Source organism: Microcaecilia unicolor, chromosome 1 (assembly GCF_901765095.1).
Source record: "Microcaecilia unicolor chromosome 1, aMicUni1.1, whole genome shotgun sequence".
Taxonomy (NCBI): Eukaryota; Metazoa; Chordata; class Amphibia; order Gymnophiona; family Siphonopidae; genus Microcaecilia; species Microcaecilia unicolor.
The window spans coordinates 264,853,215-264,874,806 of record NC_044031.1 but is presented as its reverse complement, the minus strand read 5'-3'; the positions used below and the strand labels follow the sequence as shown (position 1 = coordinate 264,874,806).

Below are 21,592 nucleotides of genomic sequence, written 5' to 3'. Positions count from 1 at the left end.
CCACAAAACTGCCTCAAACTAACCCCCTCCCCCCCCCCCCCCCCCCCCCCCCACCTTTTAACTGGGCCACTAACCCCAAACTGCCCCAAAACTTAAAAACTATTCTGCACTGGGATACTGAACAAAAATAGTTTAGTGAATTTTTGCCCTTCCCCCAAAAGTAGCCCCAGGAATTACTCAACCACTCAGCAAGTTACCCCACTCAAAAAACTACCCCACCAGCAACTGCCCCACTGCTTCGCAAACTACGTCCACCCACAAAAAGTGGTTACTTACCTGTAGCAGGTGTTCTCAGAGGACAGCAGGACATGAATTCTCACACATGGGTGACGTCATCTGACGAAGCCCCAAACGGATGCTACCCAACATTCTACAGCTTTAAGAAGATTTTGGCAGCATCCCACCACATATGCACGAGTGCCTTCCCACCCAGTGTGTTCGCGTGAGACCAGCAGTATAATATCAAAGCAAAAGAATACAACTCCTAGTGGAGAATTCATGTCCTGCTGTCCTCGGAGAACACCTGCAAATATGAGTAGCCTTGCTTTCTCCAAGGATAAGCAGGACAATGATTCTCACTCATGGGAACCTTAGCTATCAAGTTCACCAAAAGCAACTCAAGGACAATAGGGGCTTGCAAAGGGAAGGCCAACAAGAACCAATTAACTTGAAACTATATACAGTCCTGTTGTGAGGGTGCAGCAGAAAAATGGACCTGGGGGGGTAAAGTTGGATTCTAGACACCAAACAAAATCTGCAGGACCGCATGACCAAACCAGCTGCTTAAGGCAGTAATGAGATGTGAATGCATGGACTGAAGACCACATTGCAGCTCTGCAAATCTCCTTAATGGAAGCTGATCTCAAGTGGACTACCAACACAGCCATGGCTCTAACATTGTGAGCTGTGACATGACCTTCCAAAGTCAGCCCAGCCTGGGTGTAAGCAAAGGAGATGTAGTCTGCTAGCCAATTAGAAATTTTGCGTTTTACGAAAGCTGTTCCCATCCTGTTTGGATCAAAAGAAACATAAAGCTGGGTGGACTGTCTAGGAGTCTTGGTACTGCGCCCTGCAAGAAGGCACCCCAGATCCTCCTGGAGCATGATTCACATCCGCTCCTCGAGAACAGACATTGGAAAAGGCTGGGTCAGTGCCAGTATAGAGGCAGTCGGGGACTCTTGTCAGTGCTGGCTACATGGAGACCGGTGCAGCAGCCCTGCAATTACAGAGGGGGAGTGATCCTCCTGGCACCGACATTTCTTAGGTGTCGGCGATGCACGGCATCACTGTCCTTCGGTGCTGAAGAGGACGTCGTCGAATCAAGAGTCTTCCTTGGAGTCAGACCGATGCAGACCAGTCCTGGGGGCTTGCGACCAGCGCACAATGTCATGGCAGGCAGACACCTCCTTGATGCCGTGTGCTCCTAATGTTTGATGCACTCTGGCGGTCTTAGGAACCAATGCTTCCAATGCCGGTGGACCGGATTTGGAGGGCCCAAAAAGTTTCTCCAGTTGGGCTTGTCTCGACTTCTGAGTTCTTTTTTGCATTATTAGACAGAGAGAACAGACAGAAGTGTCATGATCAGGGCCCAAGCACCCCAAACACCAATTGTGGATGGCTGTGCGGGACTTATGGTTATGTTTATTCCACACTTGATATTCCACCTTTCTGTAGATTCAATCAAAGCGGTTTACATATACTATTTTTGCAGGTACTTTTCTGTTCCTAATGGGTTCATAATCTAACGCTATTTGTACCTGGGGCAATGGAGGGCTAAGTGAATTACCTAGAGTCATAAGGAGCTGCAGTGAGAATCAAACACAATTCCCCAGGATTTCAATCCTGCACTAATTAGGCTGCAACGAGATTCAAACTCAGTTCCCCAGGTTCTCAACCCACTGCACTAACCACTAAGCTACTCCTGCACTCCCTTGACCCTATTACGTTGGGTACAACGCTTAAAACCACTGGGAACTCTCTGGGACATCGAAAAGGTAACCAAAGCGAAATCAAATGACTCAATGATAAGGAAAGGAACAAAAATCCTCACAGACAACTCCAAGCCAATATTCAGGGGTAAGCGGGTCTCAGAGCTGAAAAAAAAAGAAACTTAAAAGAGCCACAAAAAACCTAAGGAGACACTACCGGACAAGGGAAGAGAAAAAAAAAGGGAATAATGAAAGAAGGGGATATACCCACTCGCAGGAAGGAACTCAGAAAAAGAAAAAGCTGCTGAGGAGAGCTCAAGAAATGTGACCTCTCTGATCTGCGGAAAGACGATAACTGCTGGACCCATGCGATCATGCTGGGCAGCAAAGCACTCACGCATAGGCAGTGGGACGCTGCCAAAAGCTTCTTAAAGTTGTAGAATGGTGGGCAGCGTCTGCGTCAGGGCTCTGTCAGTTGACGTCACCCATGTGTGAGAATCACTGTCCTGCTTGTCCTCGGAGAAACTTTCCACCCCGTGAAACTATTATAAAACACACACACACAAAGAATTCCATGAACCATGCTGGGAATACTTTTCTCACGTTCTATTCAACAATTTTTTAGTTGCCAACTTTTCAACCACCTTTTTTTCCTAACACATTTTAAGAGAAGAAGTTTGCAATACATTTCTTTCCTTATGTGCTTTTTTCCTCCCTATCTTACAGTTGCCTTTTGGTAATCCCTTTAGAGATCAGTTAAGTGAAAGATAAGGAAGGAAGATGCTAGCACACTCAATCTGTCTAATCGCCCATAATCACACTGGTCAAAGGATAAGTTTGAGGTGAGGGACGTTATGGTACTGGGGCCGCTTAATAACAGTGATCATAATTTGATCAGTTTTGATATCAACCTTGAAGTAACTATACATAGGAAGTCAAATACGTTAGCGTTTAACTTTAAAAAAGGAGAATATGATAAAATGAGAAGAACGGTAAAAAAAGAAACTTAGGGGGGCAACTGAGAGGGTAAAAACTGTACAACAGGCATGGTTGAAAAGTGAGGTGAAGGAAGCTATTAGGGCTAAAAGAAACGCCTTCAGAAAATGGAAGAAGGAACCGTCTGAAAATAACAAGAAGCAGCATAAGGAGTGTCAAAGCAAATGCAAGGAGCAGATAAATAAGGCCAAGAGGGATTACAAAAAAAAGATAGCATTAGAGGCAAAAAAAACATAGTAAAAAATGTTTTCGGTATATTAAAAGCAGGAAGCCGGCAAAAGAATCGGTTGGGCAGCTGGATGACTGAGGGGTAAAAGGGGCGATCAAGGAAGATAAAGACGTAGCGGAGAGATTGAATGAATTTCTTTGCTTCGGTCTTCACTGAGGAAGATTTGGGTGGGATACCGGTGTCGGAAATGGTATTTCAAGCGAACGAGTCGAAGAAACTTACTGACTTCACAGTAAACCTGGAGGACATAATGGGGCAGTTCAGCAAACTGAAGAGTAGCAAATCTCCTGGACCGGATGGTATTCATCCTAGAGTACTAATAGAACTGAAAAATGAGCTTGCGGAGCTACTGCTAGTGATATGCAATTTATCCTTAAAATCGAGTGTGGTACCGGAAGATTGGAGGGTGGCCAATGTAATGCCCATTTTTAAAAAAGGTTCCAGGGGAGAGCAGGGAAATTATAGACCGGTGAGTCTGACGTCTGTGCCGGGGAAAATGGTAGAGGCTATTATTAAAAACAAAATTACAGAGCACATCCAAGGACATGGATTACTGAGACCGAGTCAGCACGGCTTTTGTGTGGGGAAATCTTGCCTGACAAATTTACTTCAATTCTTTGAAGGAGTAAACAAACATGTGGACAAAGGGGAGCCGGTTGATATTATGTATCTGGATTTTCAAAAGGCGTTTGACAAGGTACCTCATGAAAGGCTACAGAGGAAATTGGAGAGTCATGGAATAGGAGGAAATGGATTAAAAACTGGTTGAAGGATAGGAAACAGAGATTGGGGTTAAATGGGCAGTATTCACAATGGAGAAGGGTAGTTAGTGGGGTTCCTCAGGGGTCTGTGCTAGGACCGCTGCTTTTTAATATATTTATAAATGATTTAGAGATGGGAGTAACTAGCGAGGTAATTAAATTTGCTGATGACACAAAGTTATTCAAAGTCGTTAACTCGCGACAAGATTGTGAAAAATTACAGAAGGACCTTACGAGACTGGGAGGCTAAATGGCAGATGACGTTTAATGTGAGCAAGTGCAAGGTGATGCATGTGGGAAAAAAGAACCCGAATTATAGCTACGTCATGCAAGGTTCCACGTTAGGTGTTACGGACCAAGAAAGGGATCTGGGTGTCGTCGTCGATAATACACTGAAACCTTCTGCTCAGTGTGCTGCTGCGGCTAGGAAAGCAAATAGAATGTTGGATATTATTAGGAAAGGTATGGAAAACAGGTGCGAGGATGTTATAATGCTGTTATATTGTTCCATGGTGCGATCGCAACGACTATTGTGTTCAATTCTGGTCGCCACATCTCAAGAAAGATATAGCAGAATTGGAAAAGGTGCAGCAAAGGGCGACTAAAATGATAGCGGGGATGGGACGACTTCCTTATGAAGAAAGACTAAGGAGGCTAGGGCTTTTCAGCTTGGAGAAGAGATGGCTGAGGGAAGACACGATAGAGGTATATAAAATAATGAGTGGAGTGGAACAGGTGGATGTGAAGCGTCTGTTCACGCTTTCCAAAAATACTAGGACTAGGGGGCATGTGATGAAACTACAGTGTAGTAAATTTAAAACAAATCGGAGAAAAGTTTTCTTCACCCAACGCATAATTAAACTCTGGAATTAGTTGCCGGAGAACGTAGTGAAGGCGGTTAGCTTGACAGAGTTTTTAAAAGGGTTAGACGGTTTCCTAAAGGACAAGTCCATAAACCACTACTAAATGGACTTGGGAAAAATCCACAATTCCAGGAATAACATGTATAGAATGTTTGTACGTTTGGGAAGCTTGCCAGGTGCCCTTGGCCTGGATTGGCCGCTGTCGTGGACAGGATGCTGGGCTCGATGGACCCTTGGTCTTTTCCCAGTGTGGCATTACTTATGTACTTATGTACCTTTTGTCAGTTAAAACTTGGTTATTTACAACACAGGAGACAATTTAGTAAAGGGTGCCCAACAGGGCACCGCAAAACTTGTGCTGACAATAATGGTGCCAAGCAGTATTCTATAAGGGCACATATATGGGTACATGCCTGTGAGGGAGACTATAGGACATGACCACTTCCTCTTAAGAATACATCTTAAGGTCTATAGTCCCGCACAAGGGGGAAGTGACATGGGACTGGTGGAGCCAGAAGAGCAGAAACTAGGAAATATAAAAGCTCAGTCAGGTTAAGGAGGCCCAGAGGAAAGCAGCGACATCCAACTGCATGTGCCTCCACCACCTACACCTGAACTGCAACAGTGAGTCAGGAAGGCCCAGTGCCACTGGGGACCTTAGAGAACTATATGCTTAATCCAGCTAGGGTCCACCTGGTGACTGCTGTTGACTACAGACCTGTGCATGCCATGGCCTGCGGTGGCAGGAACACGGGAGGTCTTTTTGCCTACACCTAAGGACCATTTCCCCCTTGCCTGTGACATTAACAAGACCCCCCATACCTAGCACCTTTAATAAAGTATTATTATTTTGCTGACCTTCACCGCTGTGTGGCTCCAGTCTATCCTGGCTCCAGGTCCCGTCCTCCATCACATTACCAAATATGGTTCTGGCAGTGCAATTGGAGCTTACCCTGCCAGAAGAACCCAGAACCCTTAGCCTCCAGGGCTCTGAGCCTTGTAGGACTGCCAACCAGGAACAACGGGCTAAAGAGGTTAGCTCTGCCCTGAGACAGGGAAACCTTAAAGAACTCTAGTTAGTGTCAGAGAGGCAGACTTTATTTTCTGGTTTGTTCATCACACCATGAGTGCCAAGGTTGAACGGAAAACATGGAAAGATTGTTGCAAGTCCTGGTCAAGGGACAACAGCAGCTGCTGCAAACTACTGTGCAAAGGCAATGTGAGCAGCAACAGGCACTGCACAATTCTTTGGAGGTACAGCAAAACTCCTTGGTACAAGTAACCTAAGCACTACAGGCAACCAAGTTACACACCCCGATTCCAGAGTTATCGAAGATGGTACCGGAGGATGACTCAGACTACTTTTTGAAAAACTTTGAGAGAACCGCTTGCCTGGCTGGGTGGCCGGAAGCGTCATGGAACCTGCTAACTGGTAGTAGTAGTCTGACTACATTTCAAGGCATCAACTCCAACGGGACAGCCACTTATGCAGAAGTAAAGGTAGTCATTCTAGACAAGGCGATTGCACTCAAAAGGCCTATTGGCAATGTTTTTGAAAGTAGTCAGACTACATTTCAAGGCATCAACTCCAAGGGGACAGCCACTTATGCAGAAGTAAAGGTAGTCATTCTAGACAAGGCGACTGCACTCAAAAGGCCTACTGGCAACGTTTTTGAAAGGGGCTTGTACAAGAGAAAGAGAATCCTCAGAGTTTCTTTTACTGGCTCAAGGAGGTAGCCTAAAGATGGTACCAACCAAAGGCCAAGACTGGCCTAGAGATAGCAAGAGTTGTCCTTCTTGAATAGTTCCTTGAGGGGTTACCTCCATCCATAAAACAGTGAAGCAGCCAAAGTCTTTTTCAAAGCCCAATCTGAACCTGAGCCCTACAAAGATAGGAAACAAGCTGGGGGTCCTTGGAAGAGAAAAGGAGAAGTCCGAGAACTCTAAAGGAGGACAGCTGAAGACTGGTAAAAAAGAAAAAGAAGAATACATACTGGTTTCATGTCACCCAGGATAAAAGGTGCCCACCCACAGCTTACGCACTAGGGCTAGGGCTTGTGGTAGATAACACCCCTGTGAAAAAGACAGAGGAACATGTTCAAAGATTTTGATTTGATCCAATTTATTAAAATTTGGTAAATCACTTTTCCTCAAATAAATAGCTAAGCAATGTACATAAAAAAAGTTAAAAATTGAACAAAAGAAAAGAAAGGAACACTAATGTGTAATACGAAAGATGAGGCAAACAAAAAGTAAGGAAAGAAAAGGACAAAGGTGAAAGAAGGCTGCAATTTTAGTGGATCCTGGAGTGGCCACACCGCACACTACAAAAGGAGATAAACCACAGCAGTTAATGAAAAAGTTGATTAACTTCAGACATCATGTACTGTTACCTTTATGCTACAAAGCCTATATTTAAAACAAGAAGGTATACCAAGAGAGTTTGTGAAAAACTGCAAAAAAGAGGAATATTGGAACAGGAAAAGCTACAAAAATGAACTGATGCAAATTTAAGATCCCTAATTTTATAAAGATAAAAGTAAAGGAGTATGTGAGTGATAACATCTTAAATGAAAATTTTGTAGAAAAAGGACATAGAAAGAGGGAACCTAGATGGGAAAACCAGAAGAAAGATGTATGTAGAAGGAGAAAGCAGAGCCTCAGAAAGGATCAACAGAAGAAAGGCTGGTGCACAGGGAAAAGGAGGAAATCTACAAAGGAGCACAAAAAGAAGGGCTGATGTAGAAGGATAAAGAAGCAATCAGGAAAGAAACATCAGAACAAAGGTTGATAAGAGAGAAAGAGGAGGCTCAGAACAGAATACACAAAAGAAACCAAGGTAGAGATAGAGAGAGGCGATCCAGAAATGCCAACAGCGCAAGATAAATGAAGGAAAGGCTATGATGTCAACTGAAAAGGAAGACGAAAAGCAGGAGATACACCCAGAGATAGAGGAATTAATGGTTGTTCCTAATTTATTTGGAAATAGATGAATATGCTGGTTTTCAGAAAAGGGAAAGATATTTTTGGCCAAAAAAGGGCATAAAAAATTGAATCTTGGTTTATATTTGGGCCTACCCTCACTTTCTCGTGGCATCCAGCATTCCTCCTGGTCCCTCCCTTTCCTGAGGGGTTCCTCCACTGTGCTGCCCCCCCCCCCCCAACTGGAAATTTCCACTTCCTCACCTTCTCCTTCCCTTCTTCCCCTCCCACCAAGCAGACAAAGCCCCCTTTCTGTACCCACCTGTAGGTCCTCCCAGCGCCTACCGTACAGCCCTGGAGGTCCTGTGCCAAGCTGGGGCAGAAGTGATCCCCAAACATTCCTGCGCATGCAGTCGCTGTAGCAACAATGACAGCTGCAAGTTCCAGCAGCAGTCTCATGAGATTGCCACTGGATGTCATGGCAGCTATTTTGGGATTGGGGCTAGCAAGGAGTATAGAAAGGAGCTTCCTGTATCATCAGTTACTAAACTCGTTAGGACACCCAGTACTGCAAGTTATGGGAAAGAGTGCAGGCATCACTTCAACAGGGTGTCCTAACGAGTTTAGTAACTGATGATACAGGAAGCAGACAGTAGGTGGGGGTGGGGGGCAGGGACGGTTTAGTTTCTCCTGGGGTGGGGGACGGGGGGGGGTGGGGGGGAGAAAAACGGCACAGAGTAAGGGGATATCTGGATAGATTACTATAAAAAGAACAATGTGATGAGATATGTTGAAATGGGAATGGCTTGATTTGTTCATGTTTATGATTGTTAAATTACCTTTTGCTCTGTGATTCAATAAAGATATTTTCCAAAAAAAAAAAAAAAAAGAAAGGAGCAACAATCAAGCATAAATTACCAAGGGGCCCTTTTACTAAGCCAACGTGTGCCTAGCGCATAAAAAATGGCCTTATGCAGGTCTTGCTAAAGCATCCCGCATTAGTTTTACTAACAGGGTGATGATGATTATTTTTTTTGGGGGGTGGGGGCATGTCAGGTGCAGAGAATGGACATGGGTGCACTAATCTGCTATCATGTGCACATCACTACCATGCTAACTGGCTAGCACATCTGTAACGTCAGAACTCTTAATACCACCTAAATGGGAGGGGGTAAGGGCTCCCACAGTAATTTTTTTCAAATCGTTGTAGGATATTGCTAACAATACTGCGCAGCCATTAATGAAACAAACCAAAAAGAGCCCTTGTTGACAGCTGCACTAGAAATGGACTTAGTGCATAGGGAAAGGCCTGCATAATGGTGCACAAAGCCCTTTTCTTAGCACAGCTTAGTAAAAGGACCCCTTAGGGAAAAGATCAGCAAATAATATGTACAAGTGGCTAAAACTGATACTGAAAAATGAATTAACACAATTAAATAAGATACAATCCATTAATCGGCTGGCAATTCCCAAACTCTCAGACAGTTTTGGAATTGTACACTGGTAACTTAAACATCTTGATAAACTGGGTTAAAATAAGATGACTCCTCCATGCCAAGATGGTACATTCCTAGAATTGAAGGAGAAATGTGTCTCACAGAGACAGATTATACATATAGAACTATTATCATAGGCCGCCAAGCCTACTTAACATATCCAAATAGACAAAAAGTATTGAAGTATGTAAGTAGATGTCCAGAATCTGTCTCCATCATTAAATTTAAGCAAGCATTCTGACAAAGAGAAGAAATGAGTAAGAATCTACCAGTACACACAGAGAAGAAAAACTGAATTACAAAATCTCTATAAAGAATTAGATCATCAAACAAGAAAAAACAAATGGCAAATGCAAAAATATAGTCAGAAATACAAATTGTTACTCCAGGAATAGGGAGCTGAATGGAAACCAAAAGATGAGAGATTGATAGCTGCAGCCTATGACAGTAGATTACTGACAAAATGGTTCACAGAATGCATAGAAAAAACTGGGAAAACTGGCATATGCATCTCATAGCTGGTTGTAAAGTTCTGATGGGAAAAGGTTTACAAACTGAAAGAGACAATAAGGTGGCACATCCTATCCATGGGAAACTTTATAAACACTACAGTATCATTATACCAGAAAATTACTGGGATCACGACCCTTTGAGAATTATGGAAAATGAAGAGTTATGATCACCTGGGAAATTCCCACTCTGAGCAATAAAAAGCTTGATGCAAGAAAACCATACATTGTGATAAAGGAGAAAAGTATAAGAGGAACACTGAAGATAGAGATGCTGGTGCCACTTGGCGGCCATTTTTTTCATGAGCACAAGTGGAGCAGGAGATGCAAACCTCTTCCCTGAAGAAGGACGACGAAACCTGGCCATGTTTGCAGGGGTTTGACTCAGTTGAAAAGTGCTGCCAAAGCTAAGTACTATGCTAATTTCAAGTGCTATGGCTATATGTTATTTTTTAAAAAATTGATGAAAAATGATAATTTAAACAAACAAAAAATTTTTTTTCTAAATAAATAAACGGGTTGATCTATGAGGATGTATACAGCGCCATGATATATGGGATGCTGTTCCCAGATGGGATTTGCTGCTTTTTAATCTGATGATCCCCGTATTAATTGAGTAAGAGGTTAAGAATGTCAGCTTGAACTATATGACATGAATACTCATTGAGTGTTTGGGAAGCTAAGATGATTTGAAGTAATTATTCTGTGCATGAAGTGTAAAAAGAAAAGATCTTCAAGCAGGGATGGCCCAAAAGTATCTGACACTATAGGCAAGCCTACAACCATGTACAAACCTCACCCCTACCCCTTACTAAAGGGTCAGCTCGTAGTTTGTGGCTCATCCTCCCCATCCCCCTCCAGCAGTGCCCAATAACTCTCCCCTTCTCTAACCCTCCACTACTGTATCCAGTCTCTCCTTCCTTTCCCTAACTCCCCATAGTGTCCAGCATTTCACTTCTTTCCAAAACCCCACCACTACCAAAGTGTCCAGCATCACTTCCCTTTCCAACCTCCCCCCAAATGTTCAGCATCACTCTCCTTCACTTCTATCTCCATCCCCCTGCGGTGTCCAGCATCTCCTCACCTTCCTTTCCCTAACCCCCTCACTGTGGTACCCAGCATCACTCTCTTCCCCTCCCAACCACCCCTCTACCATATCCAGCATCTCTTGCCCTCCTAACCTCCCCTTCCTCAGTCCAGCATCTCTTCCCTTCAAAACCTCCACCTCCCAGTGTTCACCATCTCTTTCCTTCCCAAACTACCCCCCACTGTCCAGCATCTCTCTCCTTCCCCTTACCTCTTCACAGTGTTCAGCATCTCTTTCCTCACCTTCCCTACCCCCACCACAATGTTCAGCTTCTCCCTCCAACTCCAACCTCCCTCCCCAGTATCCAGAAACTCTTCCCTTCCCAACCTTCCCTCCAGAGTGTCCAGCATCTCTCTCGCCTTCCCTTCCCTCCCTCATCATGGAGTTCAGCATCTCTTTCTTTACCGTCCCTATCCCCCTCCCACAACAGCCAGCCTCTCCCTCCATACCTTCCCAACTCCCATCTCCTCTCCCCCCCCCCCCCCCAGTGTCCAGCATCTCTCTCCTTCCCTAAAGAACAGAAAATGCCAGGTTATTTACAAACTTTACAAAATCTATCTAATGGTTAAGCTATGCTGGAAAGCATGTGAAGTCACCCTAGAAGTGATGTACCTGAAAAGTCTTTGAAGTCTTTCCTGTTGCTGAATGTGAAGGTCCTCATGGAACCATCATGATATTCCTTTACCAGTCCCACTGCTTCAGCTCCCAGCAGCAGCCGCAATTTCGAGGCACCAACCAAATAAATGTTGCCCTGGTCAACTTCATTTTCTTGGAGAGGTTTAATCAACAATTGAGCACCTGTGAAGAGTGAAAAGAAATGAGGCCTTACCATAGACGTCTCTAAAAATGGAAAATATTTTAAAGAACCTTTCAGTTTATTAGTAAAAATGTTTGTTGTTTTGTTTAAACAGGATTCCTCACTAAAACTCACTGACATTCTCAAAATTATCAGTGGCATCTTTGAAACGCAATGAAAATTCTCAGAAGCTTCACTGCAAACTACCATAAAAACACATGTAAAACTCTTAATGGTTTTCAGTAAACAGAAACAAAAGAAAGTTTGGGATTATTTAGCCAACTAATTTTTATGGTCATCGTTAACCACAGAATTTCTTGATATCTATGAAATGTAATGGTCATATAACCATCTCCAGATAAAAACTGATGGCAAACATTGGTTATCAGTGTTCCATCTGGACTACAGAAATTCTGCTACATTTAAGCAGAAACACATTTCTCCACCAACAAGCAGGACTGTCAGGCATGCAGGTGGATAAAGTAATCCAAGGGCACCAGGATGAACCGCTCTCCCAGAGCTCAGAACATAGTGTAAAATTCTGAACATGCGCAGCCCTTCCAGTGGGCAGTTGCCTCTTCCTCAGTTTTGTTTCTTCCACTCTGCTGAAGTGTAATAAAGCTCTCCCTAGAAAATTTCTTATTACTATATATTATTCTTGTTTAGGTTTCCATTTTTACCACCTAAATCCTTCAGCTATTTCTTTTCAGAGTATAGCACCTAAGTTGTTGTTTTCTGAATGTCCTCTTTTTGCCTGTGTCCTCTGCATTCAGAAGCCTTCTATCCAGAGGACCCGCTCTGCCTCCACTGTAGAGATCCTAGTCATGACTTCAATAATTGAATATTTTGCACAGTCATATCTATAAATTTGCAAAAATAGGGCTGAACATCTTTGTTATTACTTTCAAGTCTGTCTGCAAGTGGTAGCACATCAGACTACCTCAGTTATAAGACCAACATCTCCGTCTCTCAATTCAACTGAACACCTCTCACCTGCTAGTATTTCTTGTTCTACACATTTGGAGGTTGTTAATTCAATTGAAGCATCCCTTTTGCATAGCAACGCAGGACTCCAACAGATGGCTTCTTCTGTGGAACGTGTTCCACTACACCCTGTGCATTTTCGGAGCATTAGCCTTGTTCAATATCACCACATCTTACAGTCTGCACCCACCAACCGCCACAATTTTGAAACAACTTCCTTCTGCACCAAATTCCAGATTTATGCTGAGTCAATGCAAGATTCTACTAGGCAGCCAAGGAACAAAGCCATTCTTTCTCTGCTTAACAGCACTAGTATACTTATGCTGTGGAGATGCTACTGGCCTATATACTCTTGCAGAACATGATGTAGACAATGAAAGGCATTCCTTTAAAATGAAGCCTCCTTTCCATTTGTAAATTCAATCATTTCATTTTAAACTATTTTTCCGCAGCTTCTGCCCTTAAAGCCTGTTTCTCTGATGTACACACACACTAGATATTCCTGTATTTGTTGTGCAAATTATTTATTGCTCGCTTGCTTGCATTTGTACCCCACATTTTCCATTCTAGTGGTAGGTTCAATGTGGCTTACAGTTTTCCTGAAGGAAAAACAGTATACATGTTTGAGAGAACAGGTTATACACTCCAAGGGAATAATGGTTGCATGTTCAGAGACATACGATACAATCTGCCTGGTCCAAGTTCAGTTCGCGTTCAGATCAGTTGAAGATCCATGGTTATAGGGGGGTTGTCCTGCTAGCTGCGTGGCTAATGAGGTCATCGGAGGGGAAGGCTGTTTTGTAGAAGTGGGCTTTCAGGTGTTTTCTGAATTGTAGGTAGTTGTTCATATGTTTTAAGTTTCTTGGCAGGGAGTTTCAGGTTTTGGTGCAGATGTAAGCGAAGCTTGTTTCATATGTGGTTTTATATTTCAGGCCTTGGCATCTGGGGAAATCGAATGTGAGGTAGGATGAGGTGCCAAAAAGTTTTCTGTAGGCTAGTGTACAGATCTTGAATGATATGCAGGCTATGATAGGTATCCAGTGTAGATGTTGGAGTACTACTACTACTAACTACTAACTAACATTTCTAAAGCTCTCTCCTCAATCACTGGCTGACTACTTCCGCGACAAGGTGCAAAAGATCAACCTTGAGTTCACTACCAAGCCACCTCCTCCTCTTCACCCTTCAACCCTCTCCCTCAACCAACCAACCCAGACCTCTTTCTCCTCCTTTCCTGATATCTCCGAGGAGGAAACCGCCCGCCTTCTTTCCTCCTCAAAATGCACCACTTGTTCCTCTGATCCCATCCCCACCAACTTACTTAACACCATCTCTCCTACTATCACCCCCTCCATCTGTCATATCCTCAACCTCTCTCTCTCCACTGCAACTGTCCCCGACACCTTCAAGCATGCTGTAGTCACGCCACTCCTCAAAAAACCATCACTAGACCCTACCTGTCCCTCCAACTACCGCCCCATCTCCCTCCTACCCTTCCTCTCCAAGACACTTGAGCGCGCAGTCCACAGCCGCTGCCTTCATTTTCTCTCCTCTCATGCCATCCTTGATCCGCTTCAATCCGGTTTTCGCCCTCTTCACTCGACAGAAACAGCACTTTCTAAAGTCTGTAATGACCTGTTCCTTGCCAAATCCAGAGGCCACTACTCCATCCTCATCCTCCTGGATCTATCCGCTGCTTTTGACACTGTCAATCATGACTTACTTCTTGCCACACTGTCCTCATTTGGGTTCCAGGGCTCTGTCCTCTCCTGGTTCTCCTCCTATCTCTCCCACCGCACCTTCAAAGTTCACTCTCATGGATCTTCCTCCACCCCCATCCCCTTATCTGTTGGTGTTCCCCAGGGATCGGTCCTTGGACCCCTTCTCTTCTCAATCTACACCTCTTCCCTGGGCTCCCTGATCTCATCTCATGGTTTCCAGTATCATCTCTATGCTGATGACACCCAACTGTATCTCTCCACACCAGACATCACCGCGGAGACCCAGGCAAAGGTATCGGCCTGCTTATCCGACATTGCTGCCTGGATGTCCAACCGCCACCTGAAACTGAACATGTCCAAGACCGAGCTTATCGTCTTTCCACCAAAACCCACTTCTCCTCTTCCTCCACTTTCTATCTCAGTTGATAACACCCTCATCCTCCCCGTCTCATCTGCCCGCAACCTCGGAGTCATCTTTGACTCCTCTCTTTCCTTCTCTGCGCATATCCAGCAGATAGCCAAGACCTGTCGCTTCTTCCTCTTTAACATCAGCAAAATTCGCCCTTTCCTCTCTGAACACACCACCCGAACTCTCGTCCACGCTCTCATTACCTCTCGCCTGGACTACTGCAACTTACTCCTCACCGGCCTCCCACTTAGCCATCTATCCCCCCTTCAGTCTGTTCAGAACTCTGCTGCACGTCTCATATTCCGCCAGAACCGATATACTCATATCACCCCTCTCCTCAGGTCACTTCACTGGCTTCCGATCAGATACCGCATTCAATTCAAGCTTCTCCTTCTTACCTACAAATGCACTCAGTCTGCTGCCCCTCACTACCTCTCTACCCTCATCTCCCCTTACGTTCCCGCCCGTAACCTCCGTTCACAGGATAAATCCCTCCTCTCAGTACCCTTCTCCACCACCGCCAACTCCAGGCTCCGCTCATTCTGCCTCGCCTCACCCTATGCTTGGAACAACCTTCCTGAACCCTTACGCCAAGCCCCCTCCCTGCCCATCTTCAAGTCTTTGCTTAAAGCCCACCTCTTCAATGCTGCGTTCGGCACCTAACCCTTACCGTTCAGTGAATCCAGACTGCCCCAATTTGACTGCCCCGATCGGACCGACCGTTCACTTGTCTATTAGATTGTAAGCTCTTTGAGCAGGGACTGTCTCTCTTTGTTAAATTGTACAGCGCTGCGTAACCCTAGTAGCGCTCTAGAAATGTTAAGTAGTAGTAGTAGTAGTACTAGGGTTACGCAGCGCTGTACAATTTAAACATAGAAGGACAGTCCCTGCTCAAAGAGCTTACAATCTAAAAGACAAGAGAACAATCTAAAGACAAGTGAACAATCTAGAGGACGAGTGAACAGTTAATCTGATAGGGTGGATAGATTGGGGCATTTTATATTTCTCGAGCGGTTAGGCGCCGAAGGCAGCATTGAAAAGGTGAGTTTTAAGCAGAGATTTGAAGATGGGTAGGGAGGGGGCATGGCGTATGGGTAAAGGAAGATTGTTCCAGGCATAGGGTGAGGCAAGGCAGAATGAGCGGAGCCTGGAGTTGGCAGTGGTGGAGAAGGGTACTGAGAGAAGAGGCCGTGCGCTTTCAAAATGGTTCAAATGATTCAAATTACTCTGAATCATATGTTCAAAATTCATTGAGTGCTTTAAAATCCTTAATTTGTGCTCTTTTATATAAGTTTCTGACTGTGTTCTGTGAGTAGATTGTTGTTGTTCTCTGTGCACAAGTAACTGTTCTGAACACAATTAATTTGAATATCTTAACATTCATTGTATGCGCTTTTTTATTGTTTCACTCCATAACAGAAGTGCAAATAGTCGTTTTAGTTCCTCCCCATCCTCTAGCATTAGGTTTTGAAACATAATTGCATCATGTGTGTCTTTTTCATGCATATGTATGCACCAGTGGTCACTAAGTTCTGAGCTCTGGGAGAGTTGTTCCATCCTAGCACCATCGGATGATGTCACCCTTAGGTGTGCCTGACTCAATCTAGGCGTCTACAGAAATCATCTGTTACAGGTAAGCAACGTTGTTTGTTTTATGAACTATGGAAGTATATTTTTATATTTAACTTCCTTCTTTATAGATGATAGAACTTTTCTATGGAACCAACAAAGTTTTGTTGCAGTATATGAGGTTTTCAGAGCTCACATGCTTCTTCACAAAGCATTCCCCAGGAAATCTCAAAAGCTTGTGTATTGCAACATCTCATTTTTGTGGGTCTCTTAAAGAGTATCATCGTTTTCTCTAGCAACAACATGGTTCCTAGAACTCTATGCTATGTTTATCTCAGAAATGGAAAAGTGCGGGATTAGCAAAGGTAACTCTGTGATGATGTCATCTGCCACTCTGCAGAGGATGCTGGTTCAATTCCTAATCCCTGGGCTAGCCGCAGAGCCCATGTAGCCTCTGGATAAGAGGAAGTCCCCCAGTCTGGGTCATCACAAGCAGCGAAGCCTAATAACCAGACCTAAAGCCTACAATTATAGGATTCGCCTTGGGGCACAGTCCCCAGTCAGACTGTTACCGCAACAACAAGGCTGTGAGTTAGGTGGGGGATATAAATTAGAGGAAAATAAATAGCCCTACATGGTAATGAAAGAAAAATGCCTCCAATAAAATCTTTGACAGAAGCAAGAACAAAACAGCATATTTACTAAGCTGTGTTAACTACAGTGGAACTCAATACCCAAGGCCACAAAAGCATTACTAACTATCTTCAGTTCAGAAAAGAACTGAAGACATACCTTTTCAAGAAATTCTATAGGTAACTTCATACGGTAACGATGTTCCACACCACTTTATAACTGTAATAAATCACTGTAACTTTGCATAACTGTAAATTGTAAGACACATTGAACTGAAACTTGTTTTTGGATAATAGTGGGATACAAAAATGAATGAATGAATAAATAAATAAATAAATAATGCACTAATTACTGCACACTAGCAGTCAGCACAGCATCATGTTATTAGAATGTACTAATTTCTGTTGGGATAGGGAATGGGCAATAACTGTGCCTTATAGTTCATGTAGAGGACATTGCCACACATTAACTATTAGTGTGACAAACAATGAATAGCAGTTAATGCAAATGTAAAAAGTATAGGGCCCCTTTTACTAAGGCACACTAGCGGATTTAACACGCACTAAATCCGTTAGTGCGCCTTGCATGCTATCAGCCATGCAGTTAAAATACAGTATCTCTTTTTAACTGCATGGCAGCCTTCTCAAAATTCATGTCAATTAAGACAGACATTTTGTAGTTACTGTGCATTTATTTTAGCAAAAACTGTAATTAATTTAGTAAATAGGGGCCTAAATATTTTAGTTTTGAAGCCTGCACAAAAAATGAAATACTACCTGCATGGAAAACAGAACTAGTAATTTTTGGTGCTGTATATTCAAAGACCCCCCCCCCCCCTTTTTTTTTACACAAGTGATGTCGAAATTTGTACTGAATATTTTTTTCACATGTTGAAACAATTTTATTACAATATAAATTCAATACAAAAAAGAAGATAACTGAAATTTGTTTAAAATTACAAACTTTCTTCTTCAGAAATGAAATTAGCACACTGCTTCTGCATCATTTAACCAAGCAGAGCAAAACTTATTACCTTCAACAGGTTCAAAAATCATTTTGCCCTCCATGAAAGAGCTACTAAGAGCATCAGTGCAGTAAAAGCCTTAAAGAGATGAACCGAGAACTGAATGAATATTTAATTACATTATTATATCAAATATCCCTCTGCTCTAACTTGGCATTTAGCTAAATTATGATTACAAGGTTAATAACGTCTAATAAATGCAAAAAGCCTATCAATCCCACTTACAGGCTGTCTTCATGATTTGAAGGGCAATATATAGATGTGATTGACACTGCAGCCACGTAGCAGAATTTTAGAAACCTGAAGGCAGACTTCAATTAACTACACTCGTGCAATCATCAAAAAAATATGAATGTCAAAACATACTGTATTATTTTATGCTTAAATCTTGAGTCATCAGCTAAGAAATATAACATTTAACAGTAGAAACAGTATGTCGATAAATGGCAACACAGAAGTATATTCAACAATATCAGATGACAACAGTTTAAGAGAAAGTCCCCTCCACTACATATCCTCTCACCCCACCCTCCAAAAAAATCCTCCAAGTACAATGGTAGAAAGAACCACGTACCCCATAGATACCCAGTACTCCAATCAATGTTATCAGCTCCCTTTCTGCTCCAGCAAGGCAAAAGAGGGCAGATAAACCTACATCATCGAACACTGCAGATCAAACTCTCATTGCCACTGAGGCCAAGAATGCATCCCAAAATTTCAAAAAATGTATCTTGGATTTCTGGCCCACTGTAGCTACTAATAAGTGCTCCATTTGAAATACTCCATGCATCTGGTTATGACACTGACTCAAAGTGGGTGGATCTGTTTGGATCCATTATAGCAGGATACATCTTTTGGCAATCAAACAAGCCTTGATCAGAAACACAGCAGAGATCAGAACACCCTCCATGATGCCATCCATTGAGTCCAATAAACCTCTGTGAGGAGTGGCTTCCCAATTTCACTCTCAATAACATTCCAACTATGTACATTTCTTTTCAAAACACTATGGGATTGCCTCTGCTCGCCCCAAACGCCAGCAACAAGGAATGGATCTATTCTTTCAGATTTTCTGGGCATTTCCTATCAAACTGGCCACTATTGGAGAAAGGATTCTGGACTTGATGGACCTTTAGTCTGACTCCTTCACTTTTCCAGGGGTGCCCTCTTACATAGGGCTTACTGAAGGCTATGGACTGTGTCTAAAGGAATTATGCAGACTACCAATTGAAGTTCTACAGACTACCTTCAAACATAAACTTGTGGGGAGACATCCAAGATTCTCAGAGGGTTCAGAACTGAGAATGAAAATGAATAGTGATTCAACACAAAGAAGTATTTTAACAGAATGCCTAAGAAAGGTTGGCACCAATAGACTATAATTGGAACTGTTTTCTTTACCACCATGGTGCATTAAAAAAAAAATCAGACTGGGCACCTAGGATTTTCTCCCTGAAGATTCTGTTTTTGTCCCTGCCTGCAGTCCCTCTCTCTTCCCCACCAGGTTCACGGCACTGACAAGAGAGCATACTCCTTCTCCTTACTTCCAGCCTCCGAAATCCAGCATCTCTCTCTCACACTTCCTCCCCCCCTCCAAGCTTACCTCAATCTCCAGCTCGGCAGCAAACCAAGACACACTGGTCTGGCTGGTGTCGGGGCCTTCCCTCTGCTGAGTCACGCCTTCTGTGAAGTAACTTCCTGCCTCCTCAAGGGCAAGATTTGGCAGAAGGAAGGCCCTGATGCTGGCCAGAGCAGCATGCCTTGATGGCTGCTGCTGCCAATACTGGGGATCAAGGTAAGCTTCGAGGAGGGAGGTGGGAGGAATCAGGAGGAAGGGAGAAGGAGAAAGATATGTTTGACTGGAGGGAAAGGGAGATATGCTAGACTGAGGTAGTCTAGAGGGATTAACATTAACAATGTAACTTACAGTCTGCTTACACCTCGCGTTTCAAGGCAGATCACAATAAGAGAAACTGGACATATCCGGAAATCTACATAAAACTAATCCTACTAAGTATTAGATTGAATGACAAATTTATGAAACAAGCAAGTTTTTATAATTTTTTGAAATTGGAAATAAACTTGTAGCAGAGAGCAACAGAGTTTGAATTTCTTCATCAAGGCGAGTTGCTTGAAATGAAAATAAAGTAATCTTTTTGTAATTTTAAGAAAAGGAAAATTAAATAAAGCTAATGATCTTGTAGTTCTAATTTTCCTAATGAAAACAAAATGATCTATCATATATAGTGGTGCTAATCCATATATAAATTTATAAATGAAAAAAATAAAATTTGAATAGCTCTCTTGCATAAAATGGTAACCAATGAATCCTAATAAAGAAGCGAGATATTCTATCAGAATGTTTCAGAGAATAAATCAGGAGACATGCGATATTCTGAATGGTCTGTAAAGGCTTCATTAAATTGTTTTTAGACACCCAAATAAACAATATTGCAGTAATCCAACATACTAAGAGCCAACGATTGTACTACTACTAAACAAAAGTGATCTTGGTCGAAATATTTATGTACCCGCCTAAGATTACGCATGGTGAAAAAAGCTTTCTGTATTAACATGAGTGTCAAAGGATAACTTTGAGTCTAGTTGAATACCCAAAACTCTTATAGATGCAGAAAATTCATATAATGTCTGATTAATTCTAACACTACTTTCTTTTTCTGTAGCTGAATGACTAATCAATAAAAATTTTGTTCTATCTGTGTTTAACTTAAGTTTATGCATTTTCATCCATGATTCTAACGTAACAATAATGTTATGAAGTATAACTGAATAGGATGCTGTTAAATTAATAGGAATCATAACTGCAATATCATCGGCATAACTATAGAAGTGGATTCCCAATTTCTCTAGGATGTGCTCTAATGAATACAAATAAACATTAAATAAAAGAGGAGACCAGGGTGAACCATATGGCATGCCACAGGGATTAATCCACTTCTCCGAAAGAAGTGGACTAATCCACTTTTTCTGAAATTGATGGAAATCCACTCTCCATCTATTTTGACTCTATAGTTGTGACATTTCAAAAACCAGAGAACCATTCAGCTTCCCTGTGATTCCCAGATCATTCAATATCCTTAGTAAGAAATCCACCAAGTCAAAAGCGCTAGATAGGTCAAACTGTGGCACCAAGGCCTTCCTACTTTCACACAGTAGTTTATTTATATTACTAATTAGAGAACCAATTACCATCTCGGTTCTGTAGTTCGATCTAAACCCTGATTGGGTATGATGTAAAATGCAATGATGATCCAAATATTCAGATAATTGGTAGGCTACCATTCCTTCCATCAGTTTACAAAAGAGTGGATGGAGGCTATTGGTCTGTAATTAGAAAGTAAATCACCAGGGTCTTTAGAGTTTTTCATAACTGGAGTAACTATTATATCTCTCAGAGTTCGAGGAAAGTCACCTAGCTCCAACAAAGACTGTAATCAGTCCAACAGCAACAATTTAAAACTGTTTGAAGCAGATTTCATAACATCTGGAGGGCAAGTGTCCAACATGCAGTATGAAGAGGAATACTTTCTATATAGTGTTCACAAAGCAACCATGATATAGGAAAAAATTACACCAAATTCTATCATCAGAAATTGAATCCAAACTAGGAATCAAAAAATCCAAATCAACATTGTTACCTTTAA

At 42.6% G+C, this 21,592-nt stretch overlaps 1 protein-coding gene across 1 annotated transcript in view; it reads right to left on the bottom strand.

Moving 5' to 3' along the window:
- ANO10 (anoctamin 10) overlaps positions 1–21,592 on the bottom strand; it is a 299,674-nt gene that overhangs the window by 256,958 nt on the left and 21,124 nt on the right. The window contains exon 3 of the mRNA XM_030206114.1: positions 11,404–11,589. Coding sequence (XP_030061974.1) covers positions 11,404–11,589 — 186 coding nt within the window. The remainder of the gene's footprint in view (positions 1–11,403; positions 11,590–21,592) is intronic.